The 20,722-nt window shown below is 48.6% G+C and overlaps 2 protein-coding genes across 2 annotated transcripts in view; one reads left to right on the top strand and one right to left on the bottom strand.

Moving 5' to 3' along the window:
* The window catches only part of VWA8 (von Willebrand factor A domain containing 8), a 165,614-nt gene extending 159,485 nt beyond the window's left edge, over positions 1-6,129 (top strand). The window contains exons 44-45 of the mRNA XM_029047902.2: positions 3,097-3,335; positions 4,491-6,129. Coding sequence (XP_028903735.1) covers positions 3,097-3,335; positions 4,491-4,599 — 348 coding nt within the window. The 3' untranslated portion in view covers positions 4,600-6,129. The remainder of the gene's footprint in view (positions 1-3,096; positions 3,336-4,490) is intronic.
* A 6,352-nt stretch (positions 6,130-12,481) lies between these two features.
* RGCC (regulator of cell cycle) overlaps positions 12,482-20,722 on the bottom strand; it is a 12,045-nt gene continuing 3,804 nt past the window's right edge. The window contains exons 3-5 of the mRNA XM_029047737.2: positions 18,396-18,503; positions 16,402-16,464; positions 12,482-12,872 (exon numbers count right to left, since the gene is read on the bottom strand). Of these exons, the coding sequence (XP_028903570.1) occupies positions 12,865-12,872; positions 16,402-16,464; positions 18,396-18,503 (179 nt within the window). The 3' untranslated portion in view covers positions 12,482-12,864. The remainder of the gene's footprint in view (positions 12,873-16,401; positions 16,465-18,395; positions 18,504-20,722) is intronic.

Raw genomic sequence — 20,722 nt, 5'->3', positions numbered from 1 at the left:
CGCTTACTGTTATGTCTAGCACTGCTCTGTAGATATGAGTTAATCAGTTACCTGTCCCACGTAAGTTTTAGTAAGTTAAGTTTTCTCACTAAATTTTCTGGCCCTGACAGGTGATCTATAATGTTCATTGGGCAAACCCAAACTAAAATCTAGGCACTGTTTCTCTAGTAATACTGACCTGTGGGAACCACATTACATGCTAACACCAAATTATCATCATCATCATTTTGGCATTTATTAACCACTGACCGTGCAGTAAGGCCCATCAGTCAGTTGTATTTATTGAGTGCTATGTGCAGAGCACTGTACTAAGCCCCTGGGAGAGTACAATACCACAATAAACAGACACATTCCCTGCCCACCGCGAGCTTGCAGGACTGGGGAAAGATTCCAGGATAGTAATAGAGATCCAGCCCTTGCTTCACACAAAGCTCACACTCTGAAAGTGAGGAAGATGAGCAGCAGGCAGACAGGGAAGAAAGCAACGTGCTAATGAGAAAGGCAAACTCGGGGAATTCCCAAGCGATATGAAGAGCTGCAGTGCAGGGCAGCCTATTGCAGTTAGCGTGAGTTTTCAGGCTCCTTGCCCCCAGATAGGCCACGCCGAGTCCTAGCGGTCCAGCCTTCCGGCCGCTTTCCGGTCGTTGCCGGGGCGCGTCGGCTCTGCCTCCTGCCTGTCCCAGGATGGGGCTCCTCCCCAGCAACGGGGGCGGTGGTGGAGGCACTTGGGGTGGGGGGTGGAAGGGCACATCACTGGGTGGGTCCCAGGACTCCTGTGAGATAGGGCCAGGGGCTGTCATTTTTGCTCGAATGTTTTGGGGCGTCTATCTTGAACACTGGTTTTTAAGAATGTGTTAAAAATGAGTAGATTATATAACAGTAATAGTCCTTTATTAAGCATTCATTCATTCATTCAATAGTATTTATTGAGCGCTTACTATGTGCAGAGCACTGTACTAAGCGCTTGGGATGAACAAGTCGGCAACAGATAGAGACAGTCCCTGCCGTTTGACGGGCTTACGGTCTAATCGGGGGAGACGGCCAGACAAGAACAATGGCACTAAACAGCGTCAAGGGGAAGAACATCTCGTAAAAACAATGGCAACTAAATAGAATCAAGGCGATGTACAATTCATTAACAAAATAAATAGGGTAACGAAAATATATACAGTTGAGCGGACGAGTACAGTGCTGTGGGGATGGGAAGGGAGAGGTGGAGGAGCAGAGGGAAAAGGGGAAAATGAGGCTTTAGCTGCGGAGAGGTAAAGGGGGGACGGCAGAGGGAGTAGAGGGGGAAGAGGAGCTCAGTCTGGGAACGCCTCTTGGAGGAGGTGATTTTTAAGTAAGGTTTTGAAGAGGGAAAGAGAATCAGTTTGGCGGAGGTGAGGAGGGAGGGCGTTCCGGGACCGCGGGAGGACGTGACCCAGGAGTCGACGGCGGGATGGGCGAGACCGAGGGACGGCGAGGAGGTGGGCGGCAGAGGAGCGGAGCGTGCGGGGTGGGCGGTAGAAAGAGAGAAGGGAGGAGAGGTAGGAAGGGGCAAGGTGATGGAGAGCCTTGAAGCCTAGAGTGAGGAGTTTTTGTTTGGAGCGGAGGTCGATGGGCAACCACTGGAGTTGTTTAAGAAGGGGAGTGACATGCCCAGATCGTTTCTGCAGGAAGATGAGCCGGGCAGCGGAGTGAAGAATAGACCGGAGCGGGGCGAGAGAGGAGGAAGGGAGGTCAGAGAGAAGGCTGACACAGTAGTCTAGCCGGGATATAACGAGAGCCCGTAATAGTAAGGTAGCCGTTTGGGTGGAGAGGAAAGGGCGGATCTTGGCGATATTGTAGAGGTGAAACCGGCAGGTCTCGGTAACGGATAGGATGTGTGGGCTGAACGAGAGGGACGAGTCAAGGATGACACCGAGATTGCGGGCCTGCGGGACGGGAAGGATGGTCGTGCCATCCACGGTGATGGAGAAGTCTGGGAGCGGACCGGGTTTGGGAGGGAAGATGAGGAGCTCAGTCTTGCTCATGTTGAGTTTTAGGTGGCGGGCCGACATCCAGGTGGAGACGTCCCGGAGGCGGGAGGAGATGCGAGCCTGAAGGGAGGGGGAGAGGACAGGGGCGGAGATGTAGATCTGCGTGTCATCTGCGTAGAGATGGTAGTCAAAGCCGTGAGAGCGGATGAGTTCACCGAGGGAGTGAGTGTAAATGGAGAACAGAAGAGGGCCAAGAACTGACCCTTGAGGAACTCCAACAGTTAAAGGATGGGAGGGGGAGGAGGCTCCGGCGTAGGAGACTGAGAATGATCGGCCAGAGAGGTAAGAGGAGAACCAGGAGAGGACAGAGTCCGTGAAGCCAAGGTGAGATAAGGTATGGAGGAGGAGGGGACGGTCGACAGTGTCAAAGGCAGCAGAGAGGTCAAGGAGGATCAGAATGGAGTAGGAGCCATTGGATTTGGCAAGAAGGAGGTCATGGGTGACCTTAGAGAGAGCAGTCTCGGTAGAGTGGAGGGGACGGAAGCCAGATTGGAGGGGGTCTAGGAGAGAATGGGAGTTAAGGAATTCTAGGCATCGATTGTAGACGACTCGTTCTAGGATTTTGGAAAGGAAGGGTAGTAGGGAGATAGGACGATAACTGGAGGGGGAAGTGGGGTCAAGAGCGGGTTTTTTTAGGATGGGGGAGACGTGGGCATGTTTGAAGGCAGAGGGGAAGGAGCCCTTGGAGATTGAGTGGTTGTGTTGTGCAGAATGCTGTTCGAGGCACTGGGACAGAATACCCCAGAGAAGCAACTTGATTAGACCGCGGGCCTGGGAGTCAGAAGAACCTGGGTTCTAATCCCGGCTCTGCCACATGTCTGCTGTGTGACCTTGGGCAAGTCGCTTCACTTCTCTGGGCCTCAGTTCCCTTATCTGGAAAATGGGGATGAAGACTGTGAGCCCCCTGTGCGACAGGGATGGTGTCCAACCTGGTTAGCATGTAGCTTCCTCAGTGCTTCGAGCAGTACTTAGCACATAGTAAGAACTTAAAAAATATCAATTATTATTATTACTATTGAAACCATTACCATTTCTCCAAGTTCTAATGCCACTTTGTCGTGTCTCCCGCTGCCAGATCATGCACGCCCACGCCCAGTTCTGCATGAGCGGCGACCATACTCTGGAAGGGGCTGAGCATGCCATCAAAGAGATCGCCAAGGAAGAGGCCGACGAGTACTTCGTCATTGTCCTGAGTGATGCGAACCTGGAGCGCTACGGCATTCGTCCTGCGAGGTTTGCCCAAGTCCTGACAATCAACCCTCAAGTGAATGCCTTCGCCATATTCATCGGATCCTTAGGGGACCAAGCAGCAAGGTACGGAAGGGCAGTAAGCAGAAATGTGCTAATCGGTGAGAGGCCAGATGGTTTTCTTCCCCGGAAATTCCAAGTTAGCCCAGCTGTGATTAGCTGGGGCTGGGGTGGAGATCCCAGAAAAAATTTAAGTGCCCCAAGTCACTTTCACGGCCGGCACGAAGGCAATAGGTGTTGACGCGTGAGTTAGTGAGAGACCGCGTGGTTTTCTTACCTGGAAATTCAGGTTTTTCCCATCTGCCATTTGTGGGGGCTGCGGTGAAGAACCAGGAAGAAATTTGAAGTGCCAGAGTCACTTTCACAACCAATAGGCAACATTCGATTGAAATGAACTGCTGTGTATTTTAAGCCCGTGGGTTGGGATTAGGTGTGGGGCTTCAAGGAAGTACAGTTAAGTGAGGACTTTATAGGTGGCAAATTGGGAGGACTCACGTGACAATGTTATAGACAGTTTTTATTGAACCAGCCCACTCAAGCACAGTTTCTCCCTGAAATGGCAACTCCCAGAAATGTTCCTCTCAAAGTGTAGAACTGTGCCGCACAGTACAGAGCTGTGCCATGGGGATTCCATATTCTGTGGCGTGACCGCAGCTGCTGCTGAGTCGGCATTACAGGCGATACGCCTGCATTGCTTGAGTTCCGTGCACGGCAGAAATGAGGTGTGCAAAGAAACTATGGTGATAGATGGCATATAAAAGCAAACAGCAGGAACGGTTTGGGATTTATGGCCGTATGATTCCCTGGGGAGACTGGCCTGGTGAATGAGTTCAAAGCTGTGAGAATTCACCCCGGGCAAACCTTAGCATCATGGAGACCCTAGTTACCCTTCGATCCCTAGCTAATGCCTTTTCTGGTACCCAAATCTCAGCCGAAATGTTTCAGTACCAAACAATGACGATCATAAATGAATGGGGATCTTTGAAAGAGGTCGATTGTCTTCCTGAAGAGGCCCCTCTGTGGAAGCGCCCTTTGAGTATTCCTCCAACTTCTGCTTTCCCAAGCCCCGTCTTAGCCCCAGAGCTGAATGGTGGCATTGGGGAAGGCACTGAGAAGGAAAAACTTCGGTTCTCGAGGAACTCTGAGGACACACTGGCTGGATGGAGACTGGGGAAGGAGAGAATTTGCAATGGTAATTTTCTTTTCCAATCTGAATTTCAGGCTTCAGAGAACTCTCCCAGCAGGGCGCTCTTTTGTTGCCATGGACACCAAGGAAATTCCCCAGATTTTGCAACAGATCTTCACATCTACTATGTTGTCGAATGTCTAAGTAGTGCCCTTTCTGTACCAGTTAGCCTAACGACGAGTGCCGAATGAAGTTAAAACCAAAGGAAAGACTGCCCTGAAAGGAAGTCTGACTACTAAGACAAGAGGAATTGTCATTCTGGAATGACAAACACTTTAATATTTACGTTCTCAAATCCCTTGAAAAATGATCTCTCTAATCAAAATCTAAAAAGCAGCAATATGGCATAGTTACTGGGGTTGAGTTTGCCATTCACCCCTTCTGATTTATTAAAAATTGAGTAAGGAGGAGACAGACTTAGTGGGGTTCAAGTTACAACATCTTATTTTACTTGCATTTGGCGGAGTAAGAGTAGAAAGGCAGTTTCTGACCCGATTAACTTCGTTTTGATTTTAATAGCTCTCACTACCAGAGAGAGCCCACAGGGGTGGCACATGGTTACGCAGAGCAAACAAAATGGGTTCTAGAATCCAGACTTATCATCCAGCTTGCCCTTTGTCCAGTGGGAAAAAACTCCATTCTTCCTGCCGTGATAATAAGGAGAAGAAGAAGAAAAGAAGAATTGTGGTATTTATTAAGTGCTTACTCTGTGCCAAGCACTCTACTAAGCACTTGGATAGATATAATATATGCAGATGAGACCCAGATTCTGTCCTACATGGGGTTCCCAGTCTAAGGACAAGGAAGAATGGATCTTTTATTCCCATTTTACAAAGGAGGAAGCTAACGCACAGAGAAGTCAAGTCACCCAGCAGGCAGGTGGTGAAGCTGGGATTAGAACCCAGGTCTCCTGATTCTCCACCCGAGCCTCTTTCCACTAGGTCACCTCCACCTCAACCTTTTCTCCTGCGTGCCCAGCGTTGTCCTAAAGGCTGGGAAAGAGTGCCCGGGGCGGAGGAGGTGGAATTGGATGGAATCCCGGACCCGGAGGGCCGCACAATCCGGGGGGACTGGCACGCGGAAAGAAGGATGAAACAGTAAACAAGGTGGAACCTCGTAAGAGGACGACAGAGCCGAGCCACACAAAGGGAAATCAATCAGAAGAAAACATGGACTGCAGAGAACAAAGTTCTGTGGCTACAGCAGCAGAGGAGAGCAGGTGCAGCAGATGTCCACTTCTGGAACTGGGGTACGTCTCGGATGCACAGTCGAAAACGGCCAACGTTTTCCAAAAGTATCACGGGATAGTTTCGGAGGCTCATGGCCGGTGGAGGCAGCCTATCCTAGTGGAAAGAAGCCGGGCCCGAGAGATCGAGGACGTGAGTACTAATCCTGCCTCCATCACTTGCCCACTGTGTGACCTTGGGCAAGTCACTTGACTTCTCTGTGCCTCCGTTTCCTCCTCTGGAAAAATGGAGATTCAGTGGGGTACAGACGACGAAAGGTGTGGAAAATAGTATTTGCGGGTGAGGAGATTTTTTTTTCTCTTGAGCAGAGCAGCAGTGTTGCCTTTCACTGTACAAGGTCGCTGCCTCGAGGAAACACGATTAAAGAATCTGCTGATCCCCACGGTGAAAGTTAGAATAAAAAAACCTGAAAAATCCTGCCTCCCAAGAATGTTGTATGAACAGTGCGTGATTGTTTTTTCAGTTGTTAAATCCTGGACAACAGAAATTCTCTGGAAGAAAAAAAATTGCCTGCCAAGCAAAAGTCTCAAATTGAGAATGAGTCGACGCTCTTTTTTGAGACAAAATGGAGTCTGGAGGTTTAACCTTTAAACAGAGAAAGTCTCTGTTTTAGCTTGATTCGTTTTAGAATGTAAGTGTTTCGTAAGGTTAAAACAGAGCAGAGCCTGTGGCCTTTGGCTGCTCATGAGCTGTGGGCATAAAGTGAAGCAAAATACTTATTTAAACCATTTTGGGGGCAGAGGGAACATCGTGTCCACCTAGAAACAATCTTATATTAGGCTATTTCAAAAATAATAATAATGGTATTTGTTAAGCGCTTACTATGTGCCAAGCACTCTTCTAAGCACTGAGGGAGATACAAGGTAATCAGGTTGTCCCACATGGGGCTTACAATCTTAATCCCCATTTTGTGGAGACACAGAGAAGTTAAGGCACTTGCCCCAAGTCACACAGCTGACAAGTGGCACCGGGATTGGAACCCATGACCTCTGACTCCTAAGCCCATGCTCCTTCCACTGAGCCAGGCTGCTCTCTTATTTCAGGAGACTCTTCAACTGAGCAGAGTCATAAAGCATGCATCGGGAGCTTCCTTGGCCGGTAGTGAAACCGGGCAGCGGAGCACCGCCCCTCTGCCGCCATGTAAATCCCGCCTCCCTGTTCGAAGGCTTTTGGTTAAAGGCCCCCACTCAGCCTGCTTTTGTCAGGTGAAGCGAGGCTGCCAGTGAATAGATGCGAAATGCACAGACCAGTAGGATCTGAGCTTCCCAGCAGAATGGATGTCCCAGAATAGATTCTCAGATCCATTTCCGGCTGTTGAAGCTTAAATCCGGAAGAAGTCACTTAAACTAGAAGCTTTAGAGAAGAGAGCACACAAACATCCTAAAACAGAATTTACTGCTGCTGCGAAGAAAAAAGAACTTTTTGTCTTCCCACCCAAACCCTGTCCTCCCCGTGTCTCTCCCGGCACTGTAGACACCACCACAATCTTCCCTGTCTCACAAGCCCACCACCTGGGTGTTATTTATCCTCAACTCACCTCTCTCATTCAACCCACATATTCAGTCTCTCACTAGATCCTATCATTTCAACCTTCACGAATCACTAAAATCCGGCCTTCATCTCCATCCAAACTACAGCCACCTTAATCCGAGCATTTATCTTATCCTGCCTTAATTACTGCATCGGCCTCCTGTCTCTCTCCACCCCGGTCCATACTTCACTCTACTGCCCGGATCATCAGGGACCACTCGTCCCTCCAGAAGGAAGATCAGTCTGTTTCTGTGGCGGACGAGGCTGTCCCACATCCGCCGGCCCCCAAGAGGACTGGGCGAAGCCCCAACAGCCCCAAACATGGTTTCTAATTCCTCTGCCTCAGCAGCGCTCAACAGCATCCAACACCCCCCTTTCGATCCTCAAACGAGGACTGGCGAGTGGGACGAAAGCCCCCGGAAACACCCCATCTACCTAGGGAATCAAGAACACTGTCAGAAATCCCACCCACAGTCCTTGGGGCCATTGGAAGTTTCCATCAGGCCACCTTCCTCTCCCTGCTAGTGGATTAGTCATTTAAAAGCTCAGAACCCTAATCGTTTTCACAGAAGGCACTGAAATGAGGAACATATGGAGTTGCCTAACCTCAGTAAGAGAACTCTCTCTCCTTATTCTTTAAAGGAAGAAAACCCTCTATCCCGAAGCCAAAGGCAGCTCTGTGGATGTTGTCCGTCTCCGCAGAAATCAATCGATCCTATTTATAAGCACTTACTCGGTGCAGAGCACTGTACCGAGTGTTTGGGAGAGGACAGTGTAACAACATAACGGACACGTTCCCTGCCCACAACAAGCCTACAGTCTAGAGGGGACCCCCAGCCACAGCAAGCTCCTCGATGGCACTTTCCTCATTACAGCCCTTTTGTTTTTTAAATGGCTTTTGTTAAGTGCTTGCTATGTGCCAGGCACTGTACTAAGCACTGAGGTAGCTACAATTTAACCAGGTTGGACACAGTCCATGTCCCCCACGGGGCACACAACCCTAAATCCTAATTAAACGATTGAACTCGAAGCAGATCCATTCAGCAGCGCACGTCTTCCCCTTCCATCTTATGTCTGCTGGGGCCAGTGCTTCAAGGCACTCGGTCAATTGAATTTATTGAGCGCTTACTGTGTGCAAAGCACTGTACTAAGCACTTGTGAGAGTACAATATAACAATATAGCAGACGCATTCCCAGAAGCGGAGCCGGCATTCGAACCTATGACCTTTCTCCCAGACCCGTGCTCTGTCCATGCTGCTTCTCTATTTAGTAGTATTTACTGAGCACTTACCGTGCGCACAGCACTGTACTAAGTGCTGGCGAGATTACAACACAACAATAAGATGCATTCCCTGCCCACAATGAGATTTTTCTCTGCAGCCTCAAGGTTCACTGGGGTGGGGAAAGGAGCACAGTTGCTCACGCTTTCCAGGAGTGGAGATCCTGGTGTCCCGGGCTGGGCCGTGCTGCGCTCCCAGTGCTGAGCTCCCTCCGGAAAGGTCTGCTTGCTAATGCCCACAAGGCTAGAGGAGATGGACAGAGAGAGCTCTCTGCAGCCACTCCAGCCCCACAGTGGCAGGACAAGGGCCCAGGCAGAGTCAAGGGAAAAGCTTGGGTGAATCCAGAACGTCCCCCACCCCCGACTGGGCTATGTTGTCAGTATTGGTTCCAAGTACCATTTTGGCATTTGAGACCTCCCATCTGGGCGGATCAAAGTGCGGTGAACAGCCTCATCGACATCCCAGAAATTGCATCTGTTTTGCCATCAGTTATGAGCTGGCATCTGAAACCACAAAATTACCATAAAACTTGAAAATGAATTTTGTAGGCACAGGTCAAATGATTCCTTATGACATGGAGGCATTTCACTTTTGGGACCCCCTCAAATTCTCTCTTTCCTTCTCCACTTCCCCTCCTACTCTGTCTCCACTCTATGCCCCTCTTTTCTCTCAACTCTTCCTCCCTTCTCTCTCTCTCCACTGTCTCCCTCTTTCTCCATTCCTTTTCCCCTCTCCATTCTCTCCCTTTCTTCTCTTTACACTCCCTCACCCCTCCTCTCTTTTCTCTCTCCATTTCCTTTCTCATTTTTTCCTTCTCCCTGCTTCCCCCTCCCCTTCCTCTAGTCCTCATTAAAAGCAGCAGAATGATTTCACAAGTCAAAACACAACCAGTCCTCAAGAGGATGTGGATAGGCTCCATATCCGGAGACTCCATCTCACCAGGCCCCTGGAGCCAATACACTGTATTCTTTTTGGAAGCTCAGTAAACACCAGTTTTTCGACTGGGCTGAACCTCTTATTTTGCCATGCACATACACACACACAATACTGTCGGGTAAAAGGGAAATGTTGTAAAGTCATTACGGTTCTGGCACAAATACCCAGCACTGTCTCGGAGACCGTCCTGTCCCTCCACCGAGACAATACCCCTGGAGCCGGAGAGAGCGGACAGGAAGCAGCTGAGTGAAAACACAGGCGGCTCCAGCCTCCTCCACACAATCGAGACGTGTCTTCCTTGTTCTGGAAAGTGGGGAGAGATGGTGGGGGGGGGAGGCGGGAGAGGGGAGCGGCCTGGGCTTTTCTGAAGCCCCCTCAGTGTTTGCACAGCTGCACCCACAATCCCCGGCCTCCCACTCCTGCCCTCTTCGGGACCTGGAGCATCACCCCTCCCAGTGGGGGCGGAGGGCGGGAAGAGCAGGCCGGAGACTGAGTCACAGGCGTTACGTGGGCACCAGGCTGGGACCTCCCTTGCAGAGAACACAGAAAGAATAACCTTTCCTACTTCATTAGCTTGCTAGCAGGAAGGTTCCCGAAACAGAGTTTGCCGGGGAACAGGCTGTACTTGGGAGACAAGGCGGCCTTTTTACCCATGAGGTCCAAGGCAGGGCAGGGCAAGGCTGGGCAGGAAGTCAGCGGGCCTTTTCCAGAGAAGGGAATTTGTGTGGATCCCGGGGGACAGACCCGAGTGAATCAGATGGGCAGGGGTGGGTGGACATGGCCTCTTCCCCAGGTTTATCAAATCCAGCCGCCACCTCGAGAGAGCCAAGAGCCGGACTCTTTTCAAATAACCAAGGGCGTCGGATACCATTTAATCGGGGCCCGTTTCGTTAACAGAAGACAGGCTGTTTCCCTTTTTTTTTTTTTTTGGTTTTCTCTCTCCTACTCTGGCAAGAAGGGAGACGGGGAAGTTTCAACTGGCGTCCGTAAGTAGAGAAAGCGGAGATGACTGATGTGAGAAATGACCGGCTGAGCTGTCAGGCTCTGGTGTGATTAGGCTGGCGTGGGCACGGGACCGCTCAATGTAATCATGATTGTTATTATGGAACGTGTTAAACACTTAATATTCAAAGTGCTGGGGTAAACACAAGTTGGTCAATCAATCATAATGATTGAGCGCTTACTGTGTGCAGCACGCTTGGGAGAGTACGCTTATAGCAATAGAACAGAGTTTGGTAGACTCAGTCACCACCCAGGGAGAGCTGATCAGGTTGGACATGGTCCCCATCCCACATGGGGTTCGTGGTCTAAGTGGGAGGGAGTAGGATTTAATCCCCATTTTACAGAGGTAACTAAGGCACAGAAGTAAAATAACTTGCCCAAGATCAAACAAATGTGGCAGAGCCGGGACTAGAAGCCAGGGCTTCCGAGTCCCAGGCCCGGGCTCTATCCAATCTTTCCAATCTAATCCCGGGCTGAGGCTACGGGGTAGGGAAAGCAGAAACGACCCTCACATCCACATCCTCAGTCTGAGCGGCCTACAGCCACACCTAGGCCAACCGCTCAGAATGAGCCACAACATCCACAGTAGATGGCGATCTGGAAAAGTGAAGAAATGACCATCGCCCCTAATGGCGAAACCTCCACGGGGATGTGCCGCCAGACCCTTAAACTCAATCCGCTGTAATGCCTCATCTCGCCTTCACCGGCCTTCTCCATTACAGTACTTTGACATCTACCCCACCCCAGACCCACAATACTTAACTCTTGCCTTGTCTTATGCCTTCGAGTCGTTTCCGACCCGTAGCGACACCACAGCCCTCCCAGAACGCGCCGCTCTCCATCTGCAATCGTTCCGGTAGTGTAACGGCAGACTTTTCCTGATTAAAAAAACCCCGACGTGGTTTACCATCGCCACCTTCCGCACGGTCAACTTGAGTCTCCGCCCTCGACTCTTCTCCCGCGCCGCTGCTGCCCAGCACAGGTGAGTTTGAACTTGTAGCTGATTGTCTGCCACTCACTAGCCGCTGCCCGAGCTAGGGATGGAATGGTCAGGCCTCTGCTTGACTCCCTCCCGTAGCCGAGACTGGTAGAGGACTGGAAACTCTCCAGGGGTGACCCTGAGGGGGACGATACTTAGGTACCTATCCTTATATTCTCTATTTCCCCTACCTAAAATTGAATTTGTCTGTCTCCCCTGCAGACTGTAAACTCCTTGCGAACAGGGCTTGTGTCTAACAACTCTGTTACAGTACTCTTCTAAGTGCAGTGCTCGGCACAATAATTATCATTGATCGATTCGATTGAAGTTGGCTACATTACCACCCTTGCCGACGAGGTAACTGAGGCGGCAGAGAAGCTAACCGACTTGCCCGAAGTCACACGGCAGACAAGCGGTGGAGCCGGGATTCGAGCCCAGGTCCTTCTGACTCCCAGGTCCGGGCTCTATCCGCTAAGCCACTTCTCTGGTCCAGGGTCAGCCTGGGCCACACCCTCCGACTCTACACCCTCTTAAAATAAGGATTTCTGGGCGTCATATTAACATCTGGATGTCTTACCCAAAAGCAGTAGGGCGTAGTGGAGAGTCAGAAGGTCCTGGGTTCTAATCCCAGCTCCGCCACTTGTCTGCTGGGTGACCTTGGGTGAGTCACTTCACTGGGCCTCATTTGCCTTACCTGTAAAACGGGGATTGAGACCGTGAGCCCCATGTGGGACAGGGACCGTGTCCGACCCGATTTGCATGTCTTCACCTCAGAATTGAGTACAGTGCCTGCCACGTCGTAAGAGATTAACAAATAACACAGTTATCGTTATTACCCGGCCAGCGATCGTTTCCCCAGCCTCAGTTTGGTCCCAAAGCCCAGGATTTCTGGCTCCTGTCTCTGACTCTCTGGAACTCTCCCTCTCTTGCCAATTTTTTTCTCCCCCACCCTCCCCAGCCCCCCATCTGCTCACCCCACCATCCAACTTGAAAAGGGGACCTCTGCGAAGAGCGCTGCTAGGACGGGAAAGAAAAACAAAATATTTTACAAATTTTACAAACTGAAGATGCTATTTCCAAGTTTATTTGAATATAAAAATATATTACGAAAGGGGAAAGCATCCTTACTGTTTCCAACTATTTGAAATTACAAATAAATTCCCGGCTACAAGCATTTACAATTGCATTAAACTACGCTTTAAAGCAACCAAACATTGGCCCAGTAAGCTATCTGATTTAGTTTGCTGCACGGGGAAAAGATGTCAATTTCACCGATGTTGAGGAGAATCTGAGGAACCACAGAATCACAGGAATGTAACCGCCTCCCTGTCGTCTCCGGCCGCCCTTGCTCGTGGCTGGTTTCCCGGGGACCTCCGTGGCTTCGGAAGCTTCCCCCTCGAGGAATGTCCCGAATGGCTGGGAATGGCTCCTGGATTCACATACCTGGAATTAGGAAACAGGAGAGTTTATGGCCAAGCCTGTACTTACCCAGAGGACATTTCACAGGTGGCCAATCCAAGCAGCGTGGCTTAGTGGAAAGAGCCCGGGCATAACAAATACCACCGTTAGTAGTAGTAGTCGTAATAATAATGGTGGTATTTGTTAAGTACTTACAATGGGCCAGGCACTGTTCTAAGCACTAGGGTAGATGCAAGGTTGGGCATAGTCTATCTCACATGACAGTCTCCACATGCACACAGTGAGCGCTCGATAAATACAATTGATTGATTAGAACCAAGAGGGAATGGTTGGAGAACTAAGAGGACGTTAATAGCAAATCTGAGGCCTGAAGGAGGAAGTGGTCCACTATATCAAAATCAGGGTGTGTCAAGGAGATCAGCACAGAATCCAATGCCCTTTAGACTCGATTTACAGGCAGCAGTTTGGTCCGATAAAAGGAGAAGAGGTCTGGGAGTCAGAGGACCTGGGTTCTAATACCAGTTCTGCCTTTTATCCGCTGTGTGTGAACTTCAGCAAGACACTTCACTATTCCGTGACTCAGTTACCTCATGTGAAAAACCAATCTAGACCATAAGCCCCATGTGGGACAAGGACTCTATCCAACCTGATATAGAATCTACCTTAGCGCTTGGTGCAGTGTGCCTGGCACACAGTAAGCGCGTAACACGTACCATATTAAAATTTTAAAAGAGGTCATTCATTGGTGGCTTTAGGAGCGAAAAGAACAAGGTGCCCAAAGCGATTAATAAAAGTTCTTGCCCACATCGTCCCTCCCCTTCACAGCTTACAGCCCACCACCCTCCCCATTTTCAGGGCCTTATTAAAAACATATCTCCTCCAAGAAGACTTCCCCAATTAATCTCTCGTATCTCCCCGTAATTCACCCCTCCCTTCAGTATCACCTATGCACTACAGTCTCTACTCAAGCAGGTCACCTTTGCACATAGTAATATAATAATAACAGGCTAACCCCATTTAGACTGTGAGCCCATTGTTGGGCAGGGATTGTCTCTGGCTGTTGCCGAATTGTACATTCCAAGCGCTAAGTACACTGCTCTGCACACAGTAGGCACTCAATAAATACCACTGAATAATAGTCATATTTGTTAAGCAGATACTCTGTGTCAAGTGTCAAGTACTGTGCTGTAGTCCAGCACAGGAATAGATAAAAGAATCCTACATTTTAAGTAGGAAGGAGAACAGACATTAAATCCCCAGTTTGCAGATGAGGGAACCGAGGCACAGAGAAGTTAAGTGTTTTGCCCAAAGTCACACAGCAGGTGTGTGGTAGAGTTGAGATTAAAACCCAGGTCCCCTGACTCCTAGGCCAGGAATCTGGAATGATAAGGAGAGTTCCTTGTGGGCAGGGATCATGTCTATTAATTCTGTTGTATTGCACTGTGGTGGTTAGAGCCGGGCCTGGGAGTCAGAAGAGCATGGGCTCTAATCCCAGCTTGCTGTGTGACCTTGGGCAAGTCACTTCCCTTCTCTGGGCTTCAGTTAGCTCATCCGTAAAACGGGGTTTGAGACGGTCAGCCGCATGTGGGACAGGGACTGTGTCCAACTCGGTTTGTTTGTATGCACCCCAGCGCTTAGTACAGTGCCAGACACAATAAACACTTAACAAAATACCAAAATTATTACTCCCCTCATGATCAGTACAGTATTCTGCAAAGTAAGCACTCAAATACCACTGGTGGTTAAATTGATTAAGCAGACATTTCTCCTATGTCATGGTAGCTGCATTTCTGCAAAACCTGTGTTTTCCAAAAAATCAAGTTTTGACCATTTTTTCAGTGGGAAATAGAGTCAGGGGGAAGATGGTTGGGAAACTACTGAAATCGTACACCGGGCGAAATTCAGGAAGGATTTGTGAAAGACGAGACAAAGTCGGAGATGCATTCCAGACTAAAGCTGGCTGCCAGAGAGTCCCGGATGCATCAATAATAATGATGGCATTTGTTAAGCGCTTACTACGTGCCAAGCACTGTTCTAAAAGCTGGGATTAGCCAGGACACAGTCCTGGCAGAGCCACAATGCGGTCAGAAAGCACAGAGCCTGCTGAGGCAGAGACAGAAGAGAGACAGACAGGGAGAGAGGAATTAAAAATCTGATTCCAAAGCTTTACAAATTTAAAACTGGAGACTATTTCACTAGTCGCTCTTTCCAAGAGTTTACCTGACACCATGCAGTGCTCGTTAGCACCTCCTTGGAAGGGCTTTGCATTACTTAAAATCCGTTCCTCCTAAAGGAGTGATTTTAAAGGCTTGAAACTGATTTCTTCAGAAATGCTAATTAAGGACCGATAACAAGGTCTCCACTAGGTCTGTCCCCCACCCACTCCCATGTAGCAGGAAAATCACGTTCCCCTATTCTGGCACTGTATGCTCTCCAAACTTCATAATGGAAACATCTGTTATAACAGAAATGATGGCCGAAATAATAATTAAGCGCTTACTATGTGCTAGGCAGTGTACCAAGCCCTGGGGTAGGTCATGGGTTCTAATTTCGGCTCCACCACTTGGCTGCTGTATGGCCTTGGGTAAATCACTTAACTTCCCTGCGCCCCAGTTACCTCGTCTGTCAAATGGGGATGAAGACCGTGAGCCCCACATGGGCCAACCTGATTACCTTGTATCTACTCCAGCGCTTAGAACAGTGCTCGGCGCACAGTAAGCGCTTTAAACAAGTACCATAAATTTTATTATTATTTTTATTACAACCTAATCAAATTGGACACTGTCCCTGTCCCACATAGGGCTCACACTCTTAATCCCATTTTACAAAGTAACTGAGACCCAGAAGGGAAACGACTTGCCCAAGGTCTCCCAGTAAAGAAATGGACCACGGATAGTGGATAGAGAGCTAAGGCCTGGGAGTCAGGTCCTATTCTAGTCCCGGCTCCGCCACTTGTCTATTATGTGACCTTGGGCAAGTCACTTCACTGGGCCTTAATTCCCCCATCTGTAAAAGGGGGATTGAGACCGTGAGCCCCACGCGAGACAGGGACTGTGTCCAATCCAATTTGCTTGTATCCACCCCAGTGCTTAGAACAGTGTCTGGCATGCTTAGCAAATTCCATCATTATTATTATTATTATTAAATGGAAGAGCCAGGATAAGTATCCACGGCCTTCTGACTCCCCGGCCCACGTTCTGTCCACTAAGCCGTGCTACTTCTCGGAGCCAAACCGTGCATTAGGATTGCGCTTTTATTTTCTCAGAACGCTTTCACGTTCTGCCACCTTATATTAATTGTCACGATATGACCCCATAAACAAGGCAGCCTTCCTCCTAACCAGGGTTTTCAATCCGATTTCTCATTAGGAGACTAAATAACGCCTCGTTCTGGTTTCACAATATTGTAAGACTCACAGAGGTTTCGAAAGATAAATATCAAGTGAGGCTTAAGGAGGCTATTAAAGAACGGGCCCAAGATTTCCTCCCCCGGGATCAGTAACTGGTCTTGTCATTCAGGTGTTTGTTGTCTTTAACAGGAGGCAGGCACTTACTTGCTAATGCTCTGTCAAGATCAGCAATAAAGTCTTCTAATTCTTTTGTGTCTCCAAGCTTGGCTGTAAAACAGGGGAGGGGTCAAGTTGGCATTCACACAGACCGCAAATCCAAGTTGATCAGTTGGATTTATTAAGCACCTAGGTGAGTTTCTGTTCTTTTCAGGTGTTTCCTGGACTTTATTCCCTCCATTACATTGCAAGCTCCTTCAGGGCAGGGATCGTGACTACCGCTTCCTTTATAATGAAAATAATGGTATTTGTTAAGCGCTTACTATGTGCCAGACACTGTACTTAGCACTGGGGTGGATACAGGTAAATCGGGTTGGACACAGTCCCTGTCCCACGTGAGGCTCACAGTCTCAATCCCCATTTTCATTAGAGCTTACGAGCTTGGCACGTAATAATGATAATAATAATAAGTGCTTAACAAATCCACAATTATTGCCACAGATTTCAAAGAACAAGATAAGTCTTAGGAGTGGGTTGTTTGAGTAAATCTGTGAAATTACAAACACACGTAATATTCACGCAAGGCAAGTTATTACTCCGATTCCCATTACATCACCTTCCCTGCAGGTAATAACTTTAATTACTTGACTTGCCCAACAGCCATTTCAGTGTGATGTGGGAGAATAATGAATATGCTTAAGGAACTTCACTTTTGGATCCCTGGCTGCTGCATTTTGCATTCAAAGGGAATACCGTCCAGAGCTGGGGGAGGGTGGGTGGTGCCCCTTTTGTCTACTAGTACTTGTTAAGCGTTTACTACGAGCCAGGTCCTGTACTAAGGGCCGGGATAGATACGAGCCCCCGGATGTGAGCTTTTAACCAATCGGGAGTACTCAGCATGGCCTAGTGGCAAGAACACGGGTTTGGGAGTGAGAGGACGCAGGTTCTAATCCCGGCTCCACCACCTGTCTGCTCTGTGCCCTTGGGCAAACTCACTGAACTTCTGAGCCTCAATTACTACATCTGTAAAATGGGGATTAAGACTGTGAACCCCGTGTGGGACAATCTGATCACCTTGTGTCTACCCAGTGCTTATACCCAGCCTTGGCACATAGTAAGCACTTAACAAATGCCATAATAATAATAATAATTTACAGCTCTTCCCACTGACCTCCTGACACCGTCCAGCCGAACCCGGAGGGAACGGCAATCTGCCGAGGGAGACCTATTGTCTGCCTGGGCCTGGCCTGACTCTCTATTAAAAGCGATCCTGCCTCTTTAAGTGGCTCCACCCTATTTTCGGGGCAGTCAAGAGACTAGCAGCCTGAGAAAGCCCTATATATATATATATATATGCGCCCTATATATATATATATGCGCCCTATATATATATATATTACATGTGTTTGTAATTACACCGATTTACTGAAACATAACCCACTCTGAAGATTTTCTTGTTCTTTCAAATCTGTGGCAATAAATGTGGATTTAAGCACTTATTATTATTATTATCATCATTATTACATGCCAAGCTCTGGGTTAAACTAGAGTCAGGTCATCCCCTGTCTATATGGAACAGATATATATATATATATATCTCCTGTCATTTTATTTGTTTTTACTGATGTCTATTTGCATTGATGCCTGTCTCCCCGCCTCTAGCCTGTGAGCTCACTGTAGGCAGGGGTTGTCCCTCTTCATTGCTGCATGGCACTTTCCCAAGCACTTACTACAGTGCTCTGCACCCACTAAGCACTTAATAAATATGCCAATGAATGAATGAACGAATCACCTCTTCCTGTCCCCGTGAGCAAGTCAGGCAGGCTCAGTTTTTGGTCAGGAGCTGAGGGTTGGGTGTCGGGCATAGTATAAGGGATGAGTCGATCATATTTATTGAGTGCCTACTGTGTGCAAAGCACCGTATTAAGTGAGTGGGAGAGGTTCCCACAACATGGTCCAGCCCTGGGACCCGGGGGGTGGGGGGTGGTGATTCAGCCCTGAGGAAGGTGCGATTGGATCGAAAGAACACCGGTCCAATTTACCTTTCCAAGGAACGGTCGTTGGTGAGAGTGTTGTTGGAGTGGAGACTATGGGTGAGTTTAACTTCTCATCACTGAAACTGAAGCTATTCCTGTAGAGGGAATCTGCACCTTGGAGGAAAAAAAAAATCCCATGGATTAGAAACAGGTCCATGCTTAAATCAAGAACTAAAAGACCTAATCTGTTGTGCTTTACTCTCCCAAGCACTTAGTATGTGCTGTGCACACAGAAAGCGGTCAGAAAAGTGCCACTGATTGATTTATAATAATAATAATAATAATATTTATTAAGCACTTACTATGTGCCGAGCACTGTTCTAACCACTGGGGTAGAAACAAGGTAATCAGGTTGGACGCAGTCCTGTCCCACATGGGACTCACGGTCTTAATCTCTATTTTACAGGCGCAGAGAAGTGAAGTGACTTGCCCAAGGCCACACAGCAGACAAGTGGTGGAGCCGGGATAAGAACCCACATCCTCTGAATCCCAAGACCATGCTGTGGACACTAGACCATGCCCCAATATGTGAATTTATATGTATAAATTATATATTTATATTAATGACTCCAGACTGTAAACTAGTCGTGGGCAGGGAACGTGTCTACCAACTGTGTTGTACAGTATTCTCCCAAGTACTCAGTGTTCTGCCCCCGGGAAGTGCTCAATAAATACCACTGGTTGATTGATGGATCAGTCCAAGAGCTTCTTTCCAAGACAAACAAATTGCAAATTGCACTCAGGGATTAAATTTTTCGGCAGACTGGGCTGGCGTCCAGTTTATACTTCCAGTTAATTGAAGGAGGAGAGGTGCTCAGTACACGTCAGTAGTCAACAAACATCCAAGCTTCCGAGCTAGGGAAGTTGAACGGAGCTTTCCTCGCACCCGCCATCGGTCAACTGTTTGATCTTCCGTAGCAACATACCAGAATGGAGGAGCCAAGCCCCGCTTCCCTTTTCACCTCCTTCTCACAGAAGGAAACCCACAGAAAACAAAAGGCCACAGACCAGAATGGCCCTACAATGGGCGATTTAGGTTTACTGTCTCCCCCATCACCTTCCATCTTTTACTTTACTTCTGAATATCCCCCAAGGGCCTAGCACTAACAAGTGCTTAGTACAGTGCTCTGCATATAGTAAGCGCTCATTGGGGATGAGATAATATAGTTTATAAATATTATATTTCATTCATTTGTATTTATTGAGCTCTCACTGTGTGCAAAGCACTGTACTCCCCCAACTCATGGCGAGGCACGGGGAGAGGAGGGAGGAGGCGGCAAGAAATTGACCATTTTTCTGAAACTCCCGAGAAGTATCGAAAGACCCATTTCCGCCTCCTGTGGCTTCTCCTTCGGAAAACCAACCACTCTGCCAAATGGAATATGATTCTGCCGACTTCTCCTGATGTCGACTTCGGCCAGGATGCAGGGAAAGGAAAAGTCAATCTACACACATGCACAGAGATGATCTGGGTTCAGGTCAAGGCACCGTGAAGAGCAATTAGAGCCTAGATTACCAATCAATAGTCTCAGAAATTGGGTTTCGAAAGACTTTAGGGTGAGGGTCAAAAATGGTTTTGCTATAAATGAAATCTAGAAAGCCCTGCTGCCACCAGGATAACTGGTGCTATACTTGTCGGGGCAATAATCCTGCTGTTCTCTCTGTTTCACGGCTTTGGGGCTCTTCCCTGCCCACCTCCTCCAGCCGGACCAGCACTCTGACAACAACCCCCGCTGGGACAGCAACTGTGACCGGGGAAACTATCTCGGCACATCCCTGGGGCTTTTGATCAAGAACCTTTGGTTGACAAGAAACTTTTTTTAAATTGAACTTGGATTTTATACCTACTACAGACTCAGGAAGATGGGGAGAAACCCCCACAAAATGCCTGGAATAGCTACTCATTTCCATAGTGAATCGCTAGGACAAAACCACAGCAAATAAACTGTTTTTGCATTTCATTCCAGGAAATCATTTAGCCATCTGAAGTCTGTCATTCGCAAACATACACAATACACACAACTTCAGCGCTCTAGGAATGAGGCCTGAATTCCTTAATCAGGACACATTTTCCACCTGCTACCTCTCTTCCCCTCAATTGGACAGGGAATGCGTCTGCTAGTAGTATTGTCTTCTGCAAGGTGGGAGGCGGCCGCCTTCGCAACACAACTCCCTCTGCTGGACGGTGGAAGAACTGCAGGTTATCCACTGGTAGGTGGAAGAGGACCCTGAATGAAGCCTCTGATCGGTACGGGGAAGATATTGGCAGACGACTCCTCCTCCTCTCCTCTCCTCCTCCTCCTCCTCCTCCTCCTCCTCTCCTCCTCCTCCTC

Source organism: Ornithorhynchus anatinus, chromosome 20, assembly GCF_004115215.2.
Source record: "Ornithorhynchus anatinus isolate Pmale09 chromosome 20, mOrnAna1.pri.v4, whole genome shotgun sequence".
Taxonomy (NCBI): domain Eukaryota; kingdom Metazoa; phylum Chordata; class Mammalia; order Monotremata; family Ornithorhynchidae; genus Ornithorhynchus; species Ornithorhynchus anatinus.
Note: the sequence above shows the minus strand (reverse complement) of the source record. Positions and strands in the feature narration are given on the sequence as shown.